This window comes from Alligator mississippiensis, chromosome 16 (genome assembly GCF_030867095.1).
Source record: "Alligator mississippiensis isolate rAllMis1 chromosome 16, rAllMis1, whole genome shotgun sequence".
NCBI classification, from domain to species: Eukaryota; Metazoa; Chordata; order Crocodylia; family Alligatoridae; genus Alligator; species Alligator mississippiensis.
In genome coordinates this window covers 310,726-325,851 of record NC_081839.1, presented here as the reverse complement: position 1 = coordinate 325,851, position 15,126 = coordinate 310,726, and the positions used below count along the sequence as shown (strand labels likewise).

Below are 15,126 nucleotides of genomic sequence, written 5' to 3'. Positions count from 1 at the left end.
ACTAAAGTACATTTTACATGATCTACAACTTTGCTGCTCGCTTACATGAAACAATGAATTTCTAAACTTTAAAACAGTTTAGTACATGGCACAGGTGTATTTTGTTTTGCTTACAACTGATTGTTACTTGACCATAGGTGATATATTGTCTTTTGAATGTAACAATTCCTAGGCAAGTGGTTCTCGACCTTTTTAGACTCAAGGCCCCCGTCTGAAAATGCCAGCTCCTAGCTTTCAATCACAAGAATGTTTGTTCTTCCCACAGAGAAAAATATTCACTAGAGCAGGATATTAGAGAAAAGGAGGAATCAATTAGACAGAAAACCTGTGAAGTTCAGGTAAAAACTTTGGATTTTCATTACTGATCTTTCTTTCAATGATACTTCAAAGTCTTCCTCGTCACCATCCCTCTCCATCCCACTCTTCTTATGTATTTCCTTGGGCATATTTTTTCTCACAGTGGGGAAATTTATGTAATCTCATTTAACGTGTAGCAATGATTTTATTTTTCTGTTTGCTATAGAGAATTTATTTTTTTATGCTGCCTAATGTAAAACACAGGTAGTATAGGCACAGCTGAAATCATGTCTTTATTAACGCTTTGCTAATTAATACCTTTATTTTAAAAGTATCCTTCTAATATTCTAAAACTCGTGTTCTGAAAATCAATGTTTAAAACATTTGACATGCAGGCTTTCTTGTCACTGTGTCCTCCTACTGCACGGACATTGATTTGTTATAAAGGATTACAGTAGTACTGAAATGCTGCCGTGTTATTTCCCCACCCCCCTTTCTTTAGGAAAAAACACTGATGCCTTTGGGTGGTGGGAAATTCTGGATTTTACAACCTTAGCAGTCTTCCTTTAAATTTAATCATTTGTATCAGAGCCTCAGTTAAATGTAACCTGTCCAAATTGTGGAATATTTCTCAGGAACTGCAAAATGATTTAGATAGAGAAACAAGTAATTTGCAAGAGTTAGAAGCTCAGAAACAAGATGCTCAAGATCGCCTGGATGAAATGGACCAGCAGAAAGCCAAACTGAAAGATATGCTAAATGATGTGAAGCAGAAGTGCCAAGAAGAAACGCAAATGGTGAGTGTACATTCATTTTGGAGGAGGTCCAGTATATTGTCTCTATGGCAGAAAGCTATTGGAGATTCTATAAGAATTTCTTACATTGCTTACTCATTTTGAGCTTAATGGCCTGTACTGCACAAATATAAAAAGGTTTAAAGCAAGCATTCTGTTAACCTGAATAGCTTTCATGACAGCCTTATATATTTATTCAATATAGTATGTGAATATGGGTTGACACAGGCAGCAGCTGTGTGGTACATAAGCCCTGGCACTCAGTAAAGGGAGTTGCAGAGAGGTTAGGTTAGAACCTCTGCCATCATGGAGCAGAGTAGGGGCAGTTGTCAGGTGTCATTGCCAAGAGCCAGGTTAACCCTTCCCTGGCCTGGCAGCCACCATCAAATTCAAGGCTTTGGATCCTTGCTCTCCATATGAAATAGCAGCGATTGAGGGGCCAGGGTGGGCCTAACCTGACTTTTGGTGGTGACCCCTTTCTCACAGCATCATCCTGCCCTGCTCTGCTCCATGTGGCCAGAGACTCTGAACACTCCCACCTCCATTCTGGCACCTTAACAAAGTCTTATGAGATATGGGCTGCACCCTAAATCAGGACAGCACCCTGGTTAAGAATCACTGGTTTAATGTAGTGGAATTTGAATTAATCATAAATGTTACATAACAATGCCATATTTGTTTTTGTGTCTATGCTAAAGTCGGTGCTGTATTGTAACTTTCAGATTTCATCACTGAAAATGCAGATTCAGTCTCAGGAATCAGATTTAAAATCACAGGAAGATGATCTAAATAGAGCAAAAACAGAGTTGAATCGCCTCCAGCAAGAAGAAACACAGCTAGAGCAGAGCATCCAGGCAGGAAAAGTTCAACTTGAAACAATAATTAAATCTTTGAAGTCAACACAAGAAGAAATCAATCAGGTAGTTGCCGTAGTCTTCTGTGCATGTCTTTGTCTTGTTTAAAAAATAATAGCTTAGAAAAAAAACAAATTGTACCTGTGAAGTGCACACAACAAGAGGAATAAGCAGATATATAATTATATGGATCTTGTACGTTGCCTGCTCATTAGATTCCCAGTTCATGTAAAATTTGAGTCTGGAAAATAACTAGGAATTTGCAGTGGCTACACTATCCTCATGCAAAGTGACTCCTACTTCTCTGGAGCCATGAAGAAACCAAATTCTGTAGTTACTGCACTGTTTAGATTGTAAGCATGAAAACACTATTAGAAAAATAGCTAGTAGCATGTTCAACAGCTGTATGTCTAATCCTGTATGATGCTGAATTATTTTTCATCATTTAGGCAAGAAGTAAGCTTTCTCAACTTCAAGAGAGTCACCAAGAAGTCAATAAAAGTATCGAACAATATAATGAAGCTCTGAATGGGATTCATGGTGGAAGCATGACAAATTTAGCAGACATAAATGAAGGAATTGCACAGAGAGAAAGAGGCAGTTTTGGAGCTATGGTAAAGATTGAATAAAAATGCTTGAATTTAAGCTTCTCACTCAATAGATTTGTGCCCTAAACTGAGAATGTAAAAAGATGTTATTTGTCTTTGTGATCTTAATAGCCCCTTTGATCTTAGAAAGATGTCAGCCTCTAGTGCTATGCTTTGAAGACTAAATCTCTCTCCTAATAAAGGGGTTTCTGCCCAGAGTTAACACTTCTCTTTAAGTGTTTTCAAGGGTTTCTTTTTGCCGAAAACACACTGAACAAGACAGAAAGGGAGAGGTTTTTTTCTGAATGATTATTAAGCTAGTATGTGAAATAACTTGCTGTGCTTAATGCATTAAATGCTAAACCTGCAATGTCATATTTACAGTGAGGTTTGCAAGCTGGGTTTGACTTGACAAAGAGACCTCAGCTAAATATGACTGTAACATTTTATTTCTAGTGAACATCAATTCTTGGGATTTGCCAGTAGAATTATAAAGGGAAAAAGCATAGCTCTACAAATACACTCTCCTCCCCCCTCCTCCCTTCCTTTTGTCAGCATAGTTTGTACAGTTCTTCAAATAAAACAAGCTGAGCCAACAGAAGGACTGTCTTGCTGAGATTTGCTGTATCTACACTAGATCTATGCTGACTTTTTACACTCCGGGCTGAGAGGGAGAGGTGGTGGGGGAAAAAAATTAAACCAGGCCTTATTTTATGGCCTGTCAGATTTCTAGTGTAAGCAAAATAGACAGTTTGACTGTTTGGTTTTAAATCCCAGTACAGCTGTTCTCAGAGTCCTTCAGGCACCTAGGAATATAACTTCCTCAACAGTTGTTCCTGTTCCTCTTTTACTAATGGGTTTCTTTTCCTCACCTCACTTTTTTTTCTTTTTCTTTTTTCTCTCTTTTCTTTTTCTGAAGTAGCTACACTAGTTTCTGCTTTCCAATAAGGCATGAGTTGTACGTTTACACACTTCAGCTAAATAAATACGTAAATATAGGCAAAAAAAGCTTATCCAAAAAGGATAATATGTGGATTCTATCCTTGGCTACCCTTCAGATATTCCTAACATGATCTTCCTCTCATTCGTTATTTTATTTCAGATGTATATTCTGTTCCATATATTCCTTAGGAATCTTAAGAACTTGTCATGTTGATTTACTTTGGGTATCTGGTATTTATTGGGTGTTTACTAAATTATATAAATTGTACTTATGCAAGAGGTAAGGATTTCTTAGGGTGATATATTTTATTGGATGAACTGTGTAGTTGTGATAAAGTTACACAAGCTTTTGAATCCTAGACAGTCTTCCTCAGGTCTCTGATTACAGAGAGCCAGGCAGCCAATAAAAGTACCACCCTAAGAAATCCTTGCCTCTCACAATTTCTGGACTTCACAACTACAGTATCACTCTTACACTACCATAAGCTATACTTACTCATTTATAATGTTTCATATTTATTTCTCCAGCTGTTAATCACTGTCACAGTCATATATTGTTCAGGTCTCCTTGCCAGTCAAACTCCTCTTGCAAACCTTTCTGTCAAGAAGAAACTGCAGGTTTATCATTTAATACACTATGTATAGTGAGTTGTTATTTCATACACTAGTCTAATAATCATTCAGAAAAAATTCCGTCCTTCTGCCTTGTTCGGTTTGCCTTCTGCAAAAGGAACTTTTGAAAACGTTTAAGAAGGAAAAACTAACTTTGGACAGAAACTCTCTTATTAGAAGATAAATTTGGTCTTAAAAGGTCATTCGCAGCAGTCATTTTTGTTTGAACAGATATTGGCAAGGAACATTTCAAATTGAAGTCTCTGGAATGGTGCTTTTGTATTACTAAGCCTGAGAACTACTTGAGGAAAACTCTAATTCATGTTTGTAGAAAAATGTTTAAAGTACTTATGCCTCTTTCCTGTTTCTTAATCCACTCTTCCTCTTATGTTTTTTCTTTTGCTGTTGAGAAGATTTAATTTTCACTTCTTCATTTGTGACTACTGTGAGAGGGGAGATCCCTCAGTGTATTAGGCGGCTTTCAGACTTGGGAGAAAAAAACCCTAGCACTTTACTTTAAGCTCACCACTCCCCCGCACCAGGCACAGTGCATGCCCAGAAGAGGCATTGCATTAGTTTGACCTGGCTCAACATCTGTATAGATCCCGCACTTCAGCAGGGCTTTTTGGCGCTTTTATCTAATAGTTGCTTGAATCGGCTTTAGATAAAAGCCCCATTGTAGTGCACAGTCTATACAGATGCTGGGGAGCTGCATCAAACTAAAGTGCTTCCTCTTCCAGTGAAGTGCTGGGTTTTTGTTTTCCTGTCAGCAGCCTTAGGCTGTAAGAACATGGTGACACTGGTTGTTAGCACTAAATGTTTATTAGGTGGGGTGAAAGGCCTCAATCAGGAGTGGAGTTCTGTTGTTCTAAGTGACAGATTCTTATCTATGCAAATACAGCAAGCAGTACAGCCTGCAGTTGTGGTGATGAAAGTTTTGTTTTTAGAATTTGTCAGTGCTGTAGATTGAACTGTGCTAGCAGCAATCATACCTACTTAAAAAAATTAAGCTATCCACAACATTTGATGACCATGTTAAGAGAGAGAGTTTCCAGCATGGTTTGGGTAGTGCATCCTTTAGAAGGAAATCCCTGTTCATGCTTGTCAGGTGAACTGTCCTAACCCTATTCTTAAAAGATTTATCATTGTGGTTCTTCCCACACTTATGAACTAGGTGGGGATCCGTATTTAGGGATCTGTGGAAAGGTCTTGGAAAAGTTATTCTACCTGAATGTGTGAAAACCCCGGAGGATGACACTTTGGAAAGATTTGTGGAGACTTTTGAGAAATTAATTTAACAAAATCATGAACAGCTTACCACAAGTTGTGTTCTATATGTAGACTTTGATTTTATTTTTCTTTGTAGCTTCAAGCAGTATATTTCTAACACTTGCTTCAGCTTACTGATAATTTGTGGTTTCCTGAAGATCATTCTGAATTTTGAATATCGTTGAACAGGATAAAGATTATGTGGGAATTCTACTTATAGGATCATTCAGCCTTTTAATTTTGGTAAATCATAATATTTCTCTTTTAATTCTAGGATGATCCATTCAAAAATAAAGCCTTGTTGTTCAGTAATAACACACAAGAATTGCATTCAGATCCATTCCAGTCAGAAGATCCTTTCAGATCTGATCCATTTAAAGGAGCTGACCCTTTCAAAGACAGTAAGTGACTTGATGGCTAACACAAAAACTAGAACAGTCAGGTTTTTTTTTCTTTTTTACAACTTTGCTAATCCTTTTAACTAACTGACAAAATACAATATATTCTTCTTTATCTAGGTGATCCATTTCATAATGATCCTTTTGCAGAACAGCCACCTGCTTCAGCAGGTAAAAGTTTTTCAGTTGATGAGATTGACAGGATAGAATTTGTAACCAAATATGAAGGTGTAAAGGCAGCAGCTGGCTTTCTGTGGCTTCAGGTTTTACGTTTAAATTGGAAGGCCTGTAGAATTGTTTGTGGGATGTTTTGTGCAGGGAAAGAGGGGACAAGTTGTTAAATAATGTACGTGTAATTTTACTAAATGTAGTTTTGTAACGAATATAAACGCCACATATAGAAACAATTACACTAAAATCCCTGTTATCCAGCATTTGAGTAACCGGAACACGCTATTAACTGGAATTTCCAGCTGGCTGGCCAGACGCAGGCTTGGGGGTGGGAAGCTCACACATCACTGCCGACCACCCCGTGCTGCTGCTGCTCCACATGTGGCTGCCTTGGGTAAAACTGCTGGCCTCGGGTAACCAGCATTTTAGATACCTGGCACCGCCCATTCCCTCCACTCATGCTGGATAACAGGGATTTGACTAATTGGGATGTGAAGTAAACAATTACTTTTTTAGAGTAGAAATTAATACTTCATGAATAAACTAAAAATAGAAATATGGGATTGTTCCCTGCAGCAAATTTTCTAGTATTTTTACTTGTATAATTACATTTTCTTTACTTAATGGTTTTTTGGTAGATCCATTTGGAGAGGATCCATTTAAGGAAAGTGACCCATTTCGTAGTTCAGCCCCTGATGATTTTTTTAAGAAACAGGTGAAGAGTGATCCATTTACATCTGATCCGTTCACAAAACATCCCACAACGCTCTCGAAGGTAGGCATTTTTTTTAAGTCTGCGCATAATAAACTTTTAGTACTCTGAGGTTAACATGTTGTCTAAAAGACTTAACAAAAAGAAAAGTCCCACGCAGCATTCTCTTAAGTCCTGTATTAGGTTACAGGCACAGCTTCTCTCCTTATATTGAGTGTGCATTTGTTTCTCAAGTGATCTTTTCAGTTCCTTCCTACTTACTTATAGGGCAGCATTTTCCAACTTTAGTGTCTTAGCATCACACATAATGTGGTCAGAGTGCACAAAAGTACCTCCAGCTACCATTGACTTAAAGATAAATTGTGTGTGCACACTACCTCTGAAAATTAAGCCATTTTCATTTAAGACCGTAGGTGAATTGAGTGCCTAACATTGGACACTCATGTTTGAACATTTTGACCATAGAAGCTGTAGGTTCTCTGGTTTTTTGCATTGGAGAGTAGTACCAGCTTTATTTCACTGTGAGGTCCCCTGCTCTAGAATCTCATATGCTCATTCAAATACTTGGCTTTGTCTGCAACCCATAAGTTCTCTTTTTTTTTTTTCCAAGAACCGTATGCACTAATAGCATGGTCTTATCCCATAAGACTATTTTTAAATACTTGGTCAATTCATCCTGCTGTAAATCTGTGAAGAATAGCAGATTTACACAAGAGATTTATTTGTCCTAATTTGACAGTTTTTGAATGTAGGGAAATGTTTTATATATGTAGGAAGGTAAAGTACAGAATGCATTACAGTGATAAACATGCAGCTTTTTCTTTTCTTCTCATATTTAGCCTGATCCTTTTGAAAGCAGTGATCCTTTTACATCTTCAGGTATCTCTTCAAAACGCCCAGGTAAGAGGGATGGGATTCTGCTTGTAAAAGGCAAAAATAACTTTTTATTGCCTTTTGGACACCCAGTTTTGGATGCAAAGAGTTCATTCCCAAGCCATTGTTGCCAGGTGGCAACAGGAACAGGGCCACCTGCAAGCTTTCCTGACAGCTCTCTGCTGGGCCCACTGAGGAACAGGGAGGGAGAGCAGAGCACTGTGAGATAGGAGGTGGGGTCTGAGACCTGGCCACTTGTTAAATTTGTCCCAGCAAGACAGGTTGCTGTCTAAAACAGCAACTTTGTCATGGATCCACCAGTTTTGTGGTGGATGAGCTATTTTTACAGTGCAACAAACAGTGTGGCCATTCACCTCACATTAATCGCTAATATGAAAGTGGGACAAATGTAACGTCTGCCAGGGTCCTACAGCTGCCACCCTGTCCTCCCTTCTGCCAACCTCACATTGACATAGCCAGCCATCTCTGTAGAGAGATTTGGGAGACTTACAACTTGTGCAGAGAGCATCTGTGTAGATGGCCCTGTCATTGTAGAGATTGTAGCCTCTCTGTTAGGATGCCTAGATTCTGAAGAACAATCTACCTCAGCAGGTGGGCAAACCACAAACTCCTCTCCACAGTGGCAGAAGGTGAAGTCCATATTTTCTTCAGTTTTCCCTTTTGTGGATGGGAAATGGGGATTAAAAATATGTCATTTGACCATGACTGATTCTCACGTGAAACAAATTTTTATGGTCCCTTGGCAGATTTTGTCAAGGTCTGGGAAGAGACTGCTGAAACAAATGCATTCTAACATTAAGAACCTCAGTGCTTGGAAAAGAATCTTTTGGGTAGTTGGAATGTGGTGTGATCAGACTCAAATAATAGGCATATTCCAAATGAAAAGCATTTAAAAAAACCTGTTCCTTATAAAGGAGATTCTAGGATGGAGTAAACTTGTTACTTACTGCTGAATTTTTACCCTAAGGAAGAATCAGTCATCCTTCAAGTTGACTGTGAAATCACAATATCTGACTTAAAACGTGTGCTTTAAAAGCCTATTATGAAATCATTCTGTAGGCATCAGTTGACTATTGCTACTACTATCAAGATCTTCATATTGGTGTCCTTAATTCTTATGCCTTGGGTTACATTTGAGGAAAAAATATTTTTATACTCGTGATTTTAATATATATGTATGTATGTATGATTTTAAACAACATTAAAAAAAGTTAACTTTGTTCCTTACATGTTTCAGATCCTTTTGGAACGTTAGACCCATTTGGAAGTGGTGCCTTTAATAGTAATGATGGTTTTGCAGATTTTAGCCAGATGTCAAAGGTAAATGTTCAATGGAAATAAAGTTCCTTTAAAAATGTTGGGTTTTTGGTTTTGTTTTCCCATGTCATTCTTGAAGAGTGCGGTGATGTGAATAACATAGGGGATACCAGATCTCAACAGTATTTTTTATTGTAATTATGGATACAAACCCCTCTGTAAGAGACCAATAAGATTATTTCGTTAGACACAACAGGCTTTCAATAACTTGTATGTTACCTGGAAGGGTGTGGGTAGTGGGGTCCCGCAGGGTTCGGTCCTTGGACCGATACTCTTTAATGTCTTCATCAGCGACTTGGACGTGGGAGTGAAATGTACTCTGTCCAAGTTTGCAGATGACACAAAGCTATGGGGAGAAGTGGACACGCCGGAGGGCAGGGAACAGCTGCAGGCAGACCTGGATAGGCTGGACAAGTGGGCAGAAAACAACAGGATGCAGTTCAACAAGGAGAAATGCAAAGTGCTGCACCTAGGGAGGAAAAATGTCCAGCACACCTACAGCCTAGGGAATGACCTGCTGGGTGGCACGGAGGTGGAAAGGGATCTTGGAGTCCTAGTGGACTCCAAGATGAACATGAGCCGGCAGTGTGACGAAGCCATCAGAAAAGCCAATGGCACTTTATCGTGCATCAGCAGATGCATGACGAATAGGTCCAGGGAGGTGATACTTCCCCTCTATAGGGCGCTGGTCAGACCGCAGTTGGAGTACTGCGTGCAATTCTGGGCGCCGCACTTCAAGAAGGATGCGGATAACCTGGAGAGGGTACAGCGAAGGGCAACTCGTATGGTCAAGGGCCTGCAGACCAAGCCCTACGAGGAGAGACTAGAGAAACTGGACCTTTTCAGCCTCCGCAAGAGAAGGTTGAGAGGCGACCTTGTGGCTGCCTATAAGTTCATCACGGGGGCACAGAAGGGAATTGGTGAGGATTTATTCACCAAGGCGCCCCCGGGGGTTACAAGAAACAATGGCCACAAGCTAGCAGACAGCAGATTTAGACTGGACATTAGGAAGAACTTCTTCACAGTTCGAGTGGCCAAGGTCTGGAACGGGCTCCCAAGGGAGGTGGTGCTCTCCCCTACCCTGGGGGTCTTCAAAAGGAGGTTAGACGAGTATCTAGCTGGGGTCATTTAGACCCAGCACTCTTTCCTGCTTATGCAGGGGGTCGGACTTGATGATCTATTGAGGTCCCTTCCGACCCTAACATCTATGAATCTATGTGTACCATAGAGGATAAATTTATTAAAGGGTTTGTTTTGTTTTTGAAAGGATTTTTACAAATAAGGAATGAAATGAAAGCAGTAAAAACCTTTTTTTCATGGGATTTTAAACTCGATTGTGTTTAGCCAAAACAATCTTTCCTATCATTTTTGTCTTGTTTTCCTTTATTTTTCCTCCACTAGGTGGCAGTAGCCTTTACAAATAGCAGGATGTTTGAGTGAAGTTGGTGACTTCTCAGCAAGGCCTGATTAGGACCTTGAGGCCTCCAGTGCACTGCCTCCAAAACTCCCTTTTATTGTAGAATTAAACTTAATATGAAAATATGTTAACAGTATTGCATGTAAATTGATAAAGTCAAGATACAGAAATCAATCCTATCGATCTATTTTGTAATGGTCAAGATGCTCCTCTGCAGGCAACAGTGGAGAACGTAGTTCAAAAATATCTTGTTTTCTTTTCTAGAAGCTTTAAAACACGTAAAGGGGTGAACTGCTGAGAATAGAAGGGGGGCATGCTGTATACTTTAGGAATAGCCACATTTCCAAATGGTACATACTGTTTCACTGTGGTGTTTGATCATATAATGAAAAGTCCTATTTTTTGGCTTTGCTTTGTGGCTAAAAAAAACCAACCAATAGCATGCTGGATTGTATTAAGAGGAATGCCACCTACAAGTCAAGGGAAGTGATTCTTCAAGTGTGATTGCTCACCAGTGCTAAACACCTGGTGACTAGTTTTGAGCATGGCATTTCAAGAAAGACCTTGACAAATTGGAAAGAGCCCAATGGAGAACAGTCAAAATTTTAGAGGCCTAGGAAACTTGGCTTACAAGAAAAGGTTGGAAGAAATGAGATTATATGGCCTGCAGAAGAGAAAACTGAGGGGGGGAGATTTGATAGTAGCCTTCAAATACATAAGGGATGGTCACCCAAGGAACCTTGTCTACCAAGGGATGGTTATACAGAGGAGGGCATACTACTCTTTGTGACTGTGAGGAACAGGACAACAAGTAATGGTCTCAAATTGCAACAAGGGAAATTAGGTTGATTACTGAAAAGAACTTTCTTACTATAAGGATAGTTAAGCACTGGAATACATTACCTAGAGGGGTTGTGGAGTGTCGATCCTGGAAGATTTAAGAGCAGATTAGATAAATGCTCACCTGAGATGGTTTAGGTAAGGATGCTGCTGCTTGGAGCCCCTTGCTCCAGGCAACATCATCTTTATCTAAACCATTAGATGATCTTCTGAGGTCCCTTCAGCCCAGTTTTTTCTGTGCTTCCTTGCTCTGTGTGTACAAAATGGGACCAAATAAAAGTTCCTGTAGGGACCTTTGTGATAACTATTTCTGTCTAGGGATGTGAAAGGTTAAATGATTAATCATTTAACTGATAAGTGCAGTGATAACCAGTTATCTTACCGGTTATCCTTTAGCTGGGGTGGGCGCAGTCTGGGAAGGGGGGAAGAGGAGCTGCGTGGTGCCCCAACAGAAATCAGGGGAGTGGGGGGTTAGTACCCTAGCTTAAGAGGAAAACAGAGAGCAGCCTACTGACTCGTCAATTAAGCAATTAGCTGCTCCTTCACAGGTGCTCCCTCTGGGCTGTGTTGTCTGGCTGGGCTTGCCGCCTCCTTCCCTCCAATCCCCCTCCAAAAGTCACCCTCCCTCTCCCCCCCACCGGGATGGAATGGCACTCAGCAGCAGCTGTCTCTGAGCTGCTGTGTTATCTGTTATTTGTTTACTGGTATTAAGTAGAGGAGGTTAAACACATTTTTTTTTAACGGTACTTGCATCCATATTTCTATCTTTTACTGAAGTGTGTAAAGTTATCTTCTAAAACACAAAGCTATCCCTGTTTCACAATGTAAGGCCCTGCAAGCCTTCACGGTTAACTCAGACACGTATTATTGAGGTTGACAAGGTGGACATAATCACAAATACGAAGTGACTATTTTTAGTTCTTTGCAAGATCATGGCCTAAATTATATATTTAGTAATATGAAACAGTGAGGGGAAGATGAAATAGGACACTACAATAAGATGAACACTAAGCAATACCTGGTGCTCACCATAATAGAGCATGGAGAGGTGTGGGTTTTACCTAATGATTATTAAATACGTGCATGTAAATATAAAATATCAGTGTGCAGAAAGCTTTGATGACTGTGACTCAAACCTTTTTATGTTGTTTCAAAAGATATGTACACAGATAATGTATTTTACTACATGAAACACCTCAATTACTAGATTAGTAACTGCTTTCAAAGTAAATGCTTTTGACAATAAAAGTTAGACTCCTGTGTCCCTGAGTTGATTTTCCATATTTATCTATCCTGAGTTAATGTCTGTCTGAATGATCTTTATATATACTAAAAATAATAAGTCGCTTCTGCTATCTGATATATACTTTCTTTTTCTCTCTCTTAAAGCCTACAGCTTCAGACCCTTTCACCTCCTCTTTTGGAGGGATGGGATTCTCAGATGACCCTTTTAAAAGTAAGCCAGACACTCCCGCTCTACCACCGAAGAAAAATGTTCCTCCACGGCCCAAGCCACCTAGTGGTAAGTACATCTTCTCTTAGCACGGTGTTTCTCAACCTTGTTAGACTCATGGTACGTCTCAATAGACTCAAGTATCCAGGCTGTAGCTATATTGGTCTAGAGGAAAAAGCAATCGGGGCTCATGGACAGAGGTGATACTTTTTATTAGACCAAGAAGATTTTTGCAAAAAAAAAATTCTTTAATTGCAAGCTTTCAGGCACAAACATTTTTTTAAATTAAATTTTCATATTTTCCCAAGCAAGAAGCAACTTTGACCACCTGAAACCTGAGAGCCTGCCTTTGTCTATGGTAATTTGCATCATCGCAGTGTCACAGGATAGCTGAGACGCCTTACCAGCTAACCAGCTAAGAACTGCTGCCCAGAGGGTTTTTCCATCTATTGACTCCTCTCTGAAATCCTATGGAATATGAACTTTCATTTCTATCCAAGAGAACCTTTACAATCTTTTTTCTGATGCCTGATGAAGGGTGTTTGTGCCTGAAAGCTTGAAATTAAATTTTTTTTTGTTGTTGCAAAAATCGTGGTCTAATAAAAAGGTATTGCCTCTGTCCACGAATCTAATTGCTCAGTAGACTCAAGGCACTCCTCAAAAAATACCAACTCTTACTTTTTACTTGTTTTTTTACTATGGAAAAATAAAAGAGCAATTCTTTTGTTGCACAGAACTCAGACCACAACAAGTCAAAAACACTATGACTTCCTATTTGACATTGCTGAGTTTATCTTGTAAACCATTCTTGCATAGCTAATTGCCAACATTGTGTGACACCCCGTGGCACCCTTGAAAGGATCTCCAGGCATCCCAGATTGAGAATCACTCTTTTTGCAGACACTTCCTATAGTTTTTTTTCTGCTTGTCAAGGTAACAGAAAGTCTACAGTTTTCGGTCTTGTAGATCTCTCATCAGCCCATGTTCTAGGAAGGTTGGCAGATGGTTCAGACATGTAATGCTTGCGGTGGGGAGGGAGGGACTATAGGGAGAGAGATTAGATTTTCAGTAAAAGGCAAGGAACTTTTAATAAATTTTAATTATGGACTATTTCTAAGTACAATGATAAATTTCTACCTCTGGTACACTATGTTCTGAAACTGCCAAGTATAAATGAATCTGCTATATAGTTTAATAATTTAAGGTTTATTTTAGTTTGGAGTTTAGCTTCAGATCATTTTTCTTCATAATGCCTCATTCTGTTAAACCAGGGGTGGCCAACATGTGGCACAGGTACCACAAGTGGCACAAGCAGTCTCTGTGTATGGCGTATGGGAAATTGGGAAGGGGACAGGCAACAGAGTGACAACAAAGAAAGAGCAGAAAACAGAGCATCAGATCAGGCAGGGAGCATAGGACGGGGAGCAGAAAGTAAAACTGCAGATCCAGTAAGGGGAAGGGATGAGAGTGGTACCCAGGGAGGGTGCAGGGCTAGCCTGTGGCACATCTGCCAAGAAAGGTTGGCCCCTACCCACTATTTTAAGCCATCTAAATTCTGGTGAAACCGTTAATAAACAGAAAGCATTTCATAGCTGTTAGTTTCAAGTCTGTTTCTGTCAGCCTGTGATATATTTTAGTAGATGTTAACAGTGAACTCTGACAGGGAACAGCTAGGTCATAGAAAAAACATGATCTTGCCACAAATATGCTCACAAATCTATTTGTATCAAAACTCTGGCACTGTGAGGTGTTTTGTTTTGTTTTGTTTGTGACATACACATGTAAAGAAAGCCCAAATATCCAGAATTTCTATGTATTTTTACCATTTCATAAATTTGTAGACAAATCTATTATTATAACCTCCCTTTCAGCATGGATCTCACACTTTCCTTGAATTGCATCACGGAGCAGTGCTTGGTCTTGTCTGACACTGCATTTGTCACACTGACTGCTCATAAAAGTAGTTGTTAATTTGGTTCACCCTGCAGGTGAACCATCACTCAAAATGAAAAACACCCTTATGGATGTCTTACCTCAAGAGTATTTTAGGTTAAAATTTCTATTATAGAAAATTGGGTACCCTGTCCCAGATTGACTGTGTTTTGGAAGATTGATTTAACCAAAAAAACCCCACTTAATAAAGGAATACATAATAGCAACCATGATGTCTTTTAGTTTTTGATTGCAGATGATATTTGTGGTTTTATAGTTCATATCAGTATTTAGACATCTTGGGCACTGATAGACAGGGAGAACGTGCTTTACTGAAAGAGGCAGTGTGTTAGTTCGACCCAGCTCTGCAGTATCTGTATAGATCTCTTGCTTCAGTGGGACTTTTCTGGCACTTTTATCTAACAGCTGATTGAATCGGCTATTAGGTAAAAGTACCAGAAAAGCCCTTCTAAAGTGCCCAATCTATACAGACGCTGGGCGAGCCGAGTTAAACTAACACGCTGTCTCTTCTGGACATGGACTGGGCTTGGTGTGGGGTGTGCCAAGTTTAAAGTAAAGTGGTATTGGGGGTGGGGGTTACATCTGTAAGCAATCCATTTTATTACATCTGTAAACA

General features: G+C 39.5%; 1 protein-coding gene across 6 annotated transcripts in view; it reads left to right on the top strand.

The window, feature by feature from the left end:
• The window catches only part of EPS15L1 (epidermal growth factor receptor pathway substrate 15 like 1), a 57,094-nt gene that overhangs the window by 16,745 nt on the left and 25,223 nt on the right, over positions 1-15,126 (top strand). For 4 of the 6 annotated variants that reach the window (XM_059719812.1, XM_059719817.1, XM_059719814.1 and 1 more), the window contains exons 13-22: positions 266-338; positions 933-1,094; positions 1,814-2,011; positions 2,395-2,559; positions 5,630-5,756; positions 5,874-5,924; positions 6,563-6,699; positions 7,476-7,536; positions 8,768-8,850; positions 12,494-12,626. In XM_059719812.1, coding sequence (XP_059575795.1) covers positions 266-338; positions 933-1,094; positions 1,814-2,011; positions 2,395-2,559; positions 5,630-5,756; positions 5,874-5,924; positions 6,563-6,699; positions 7,476-7,536; positions 8,768-8,850; positions 12,494-12,626 — 1,190 coding nt within the window. Of the gene's footprint in view, positions 1-265; positions 339-932; positions 1,095-1,813; positions 2,012-2,394; positions 2,560-5,629; positions 5,757-5,873; positions 5,925-6,562; positions 6,700-7,475; positions 7,537-8,767; positions 8,851-12,493; positions 12,627-12,865; positions 14,904-15,126 lie in introns of those variants that run through there. The other 2 variants (XM_059719816.1, XM_059719813.1) reach the window with 2 other exon arrangements.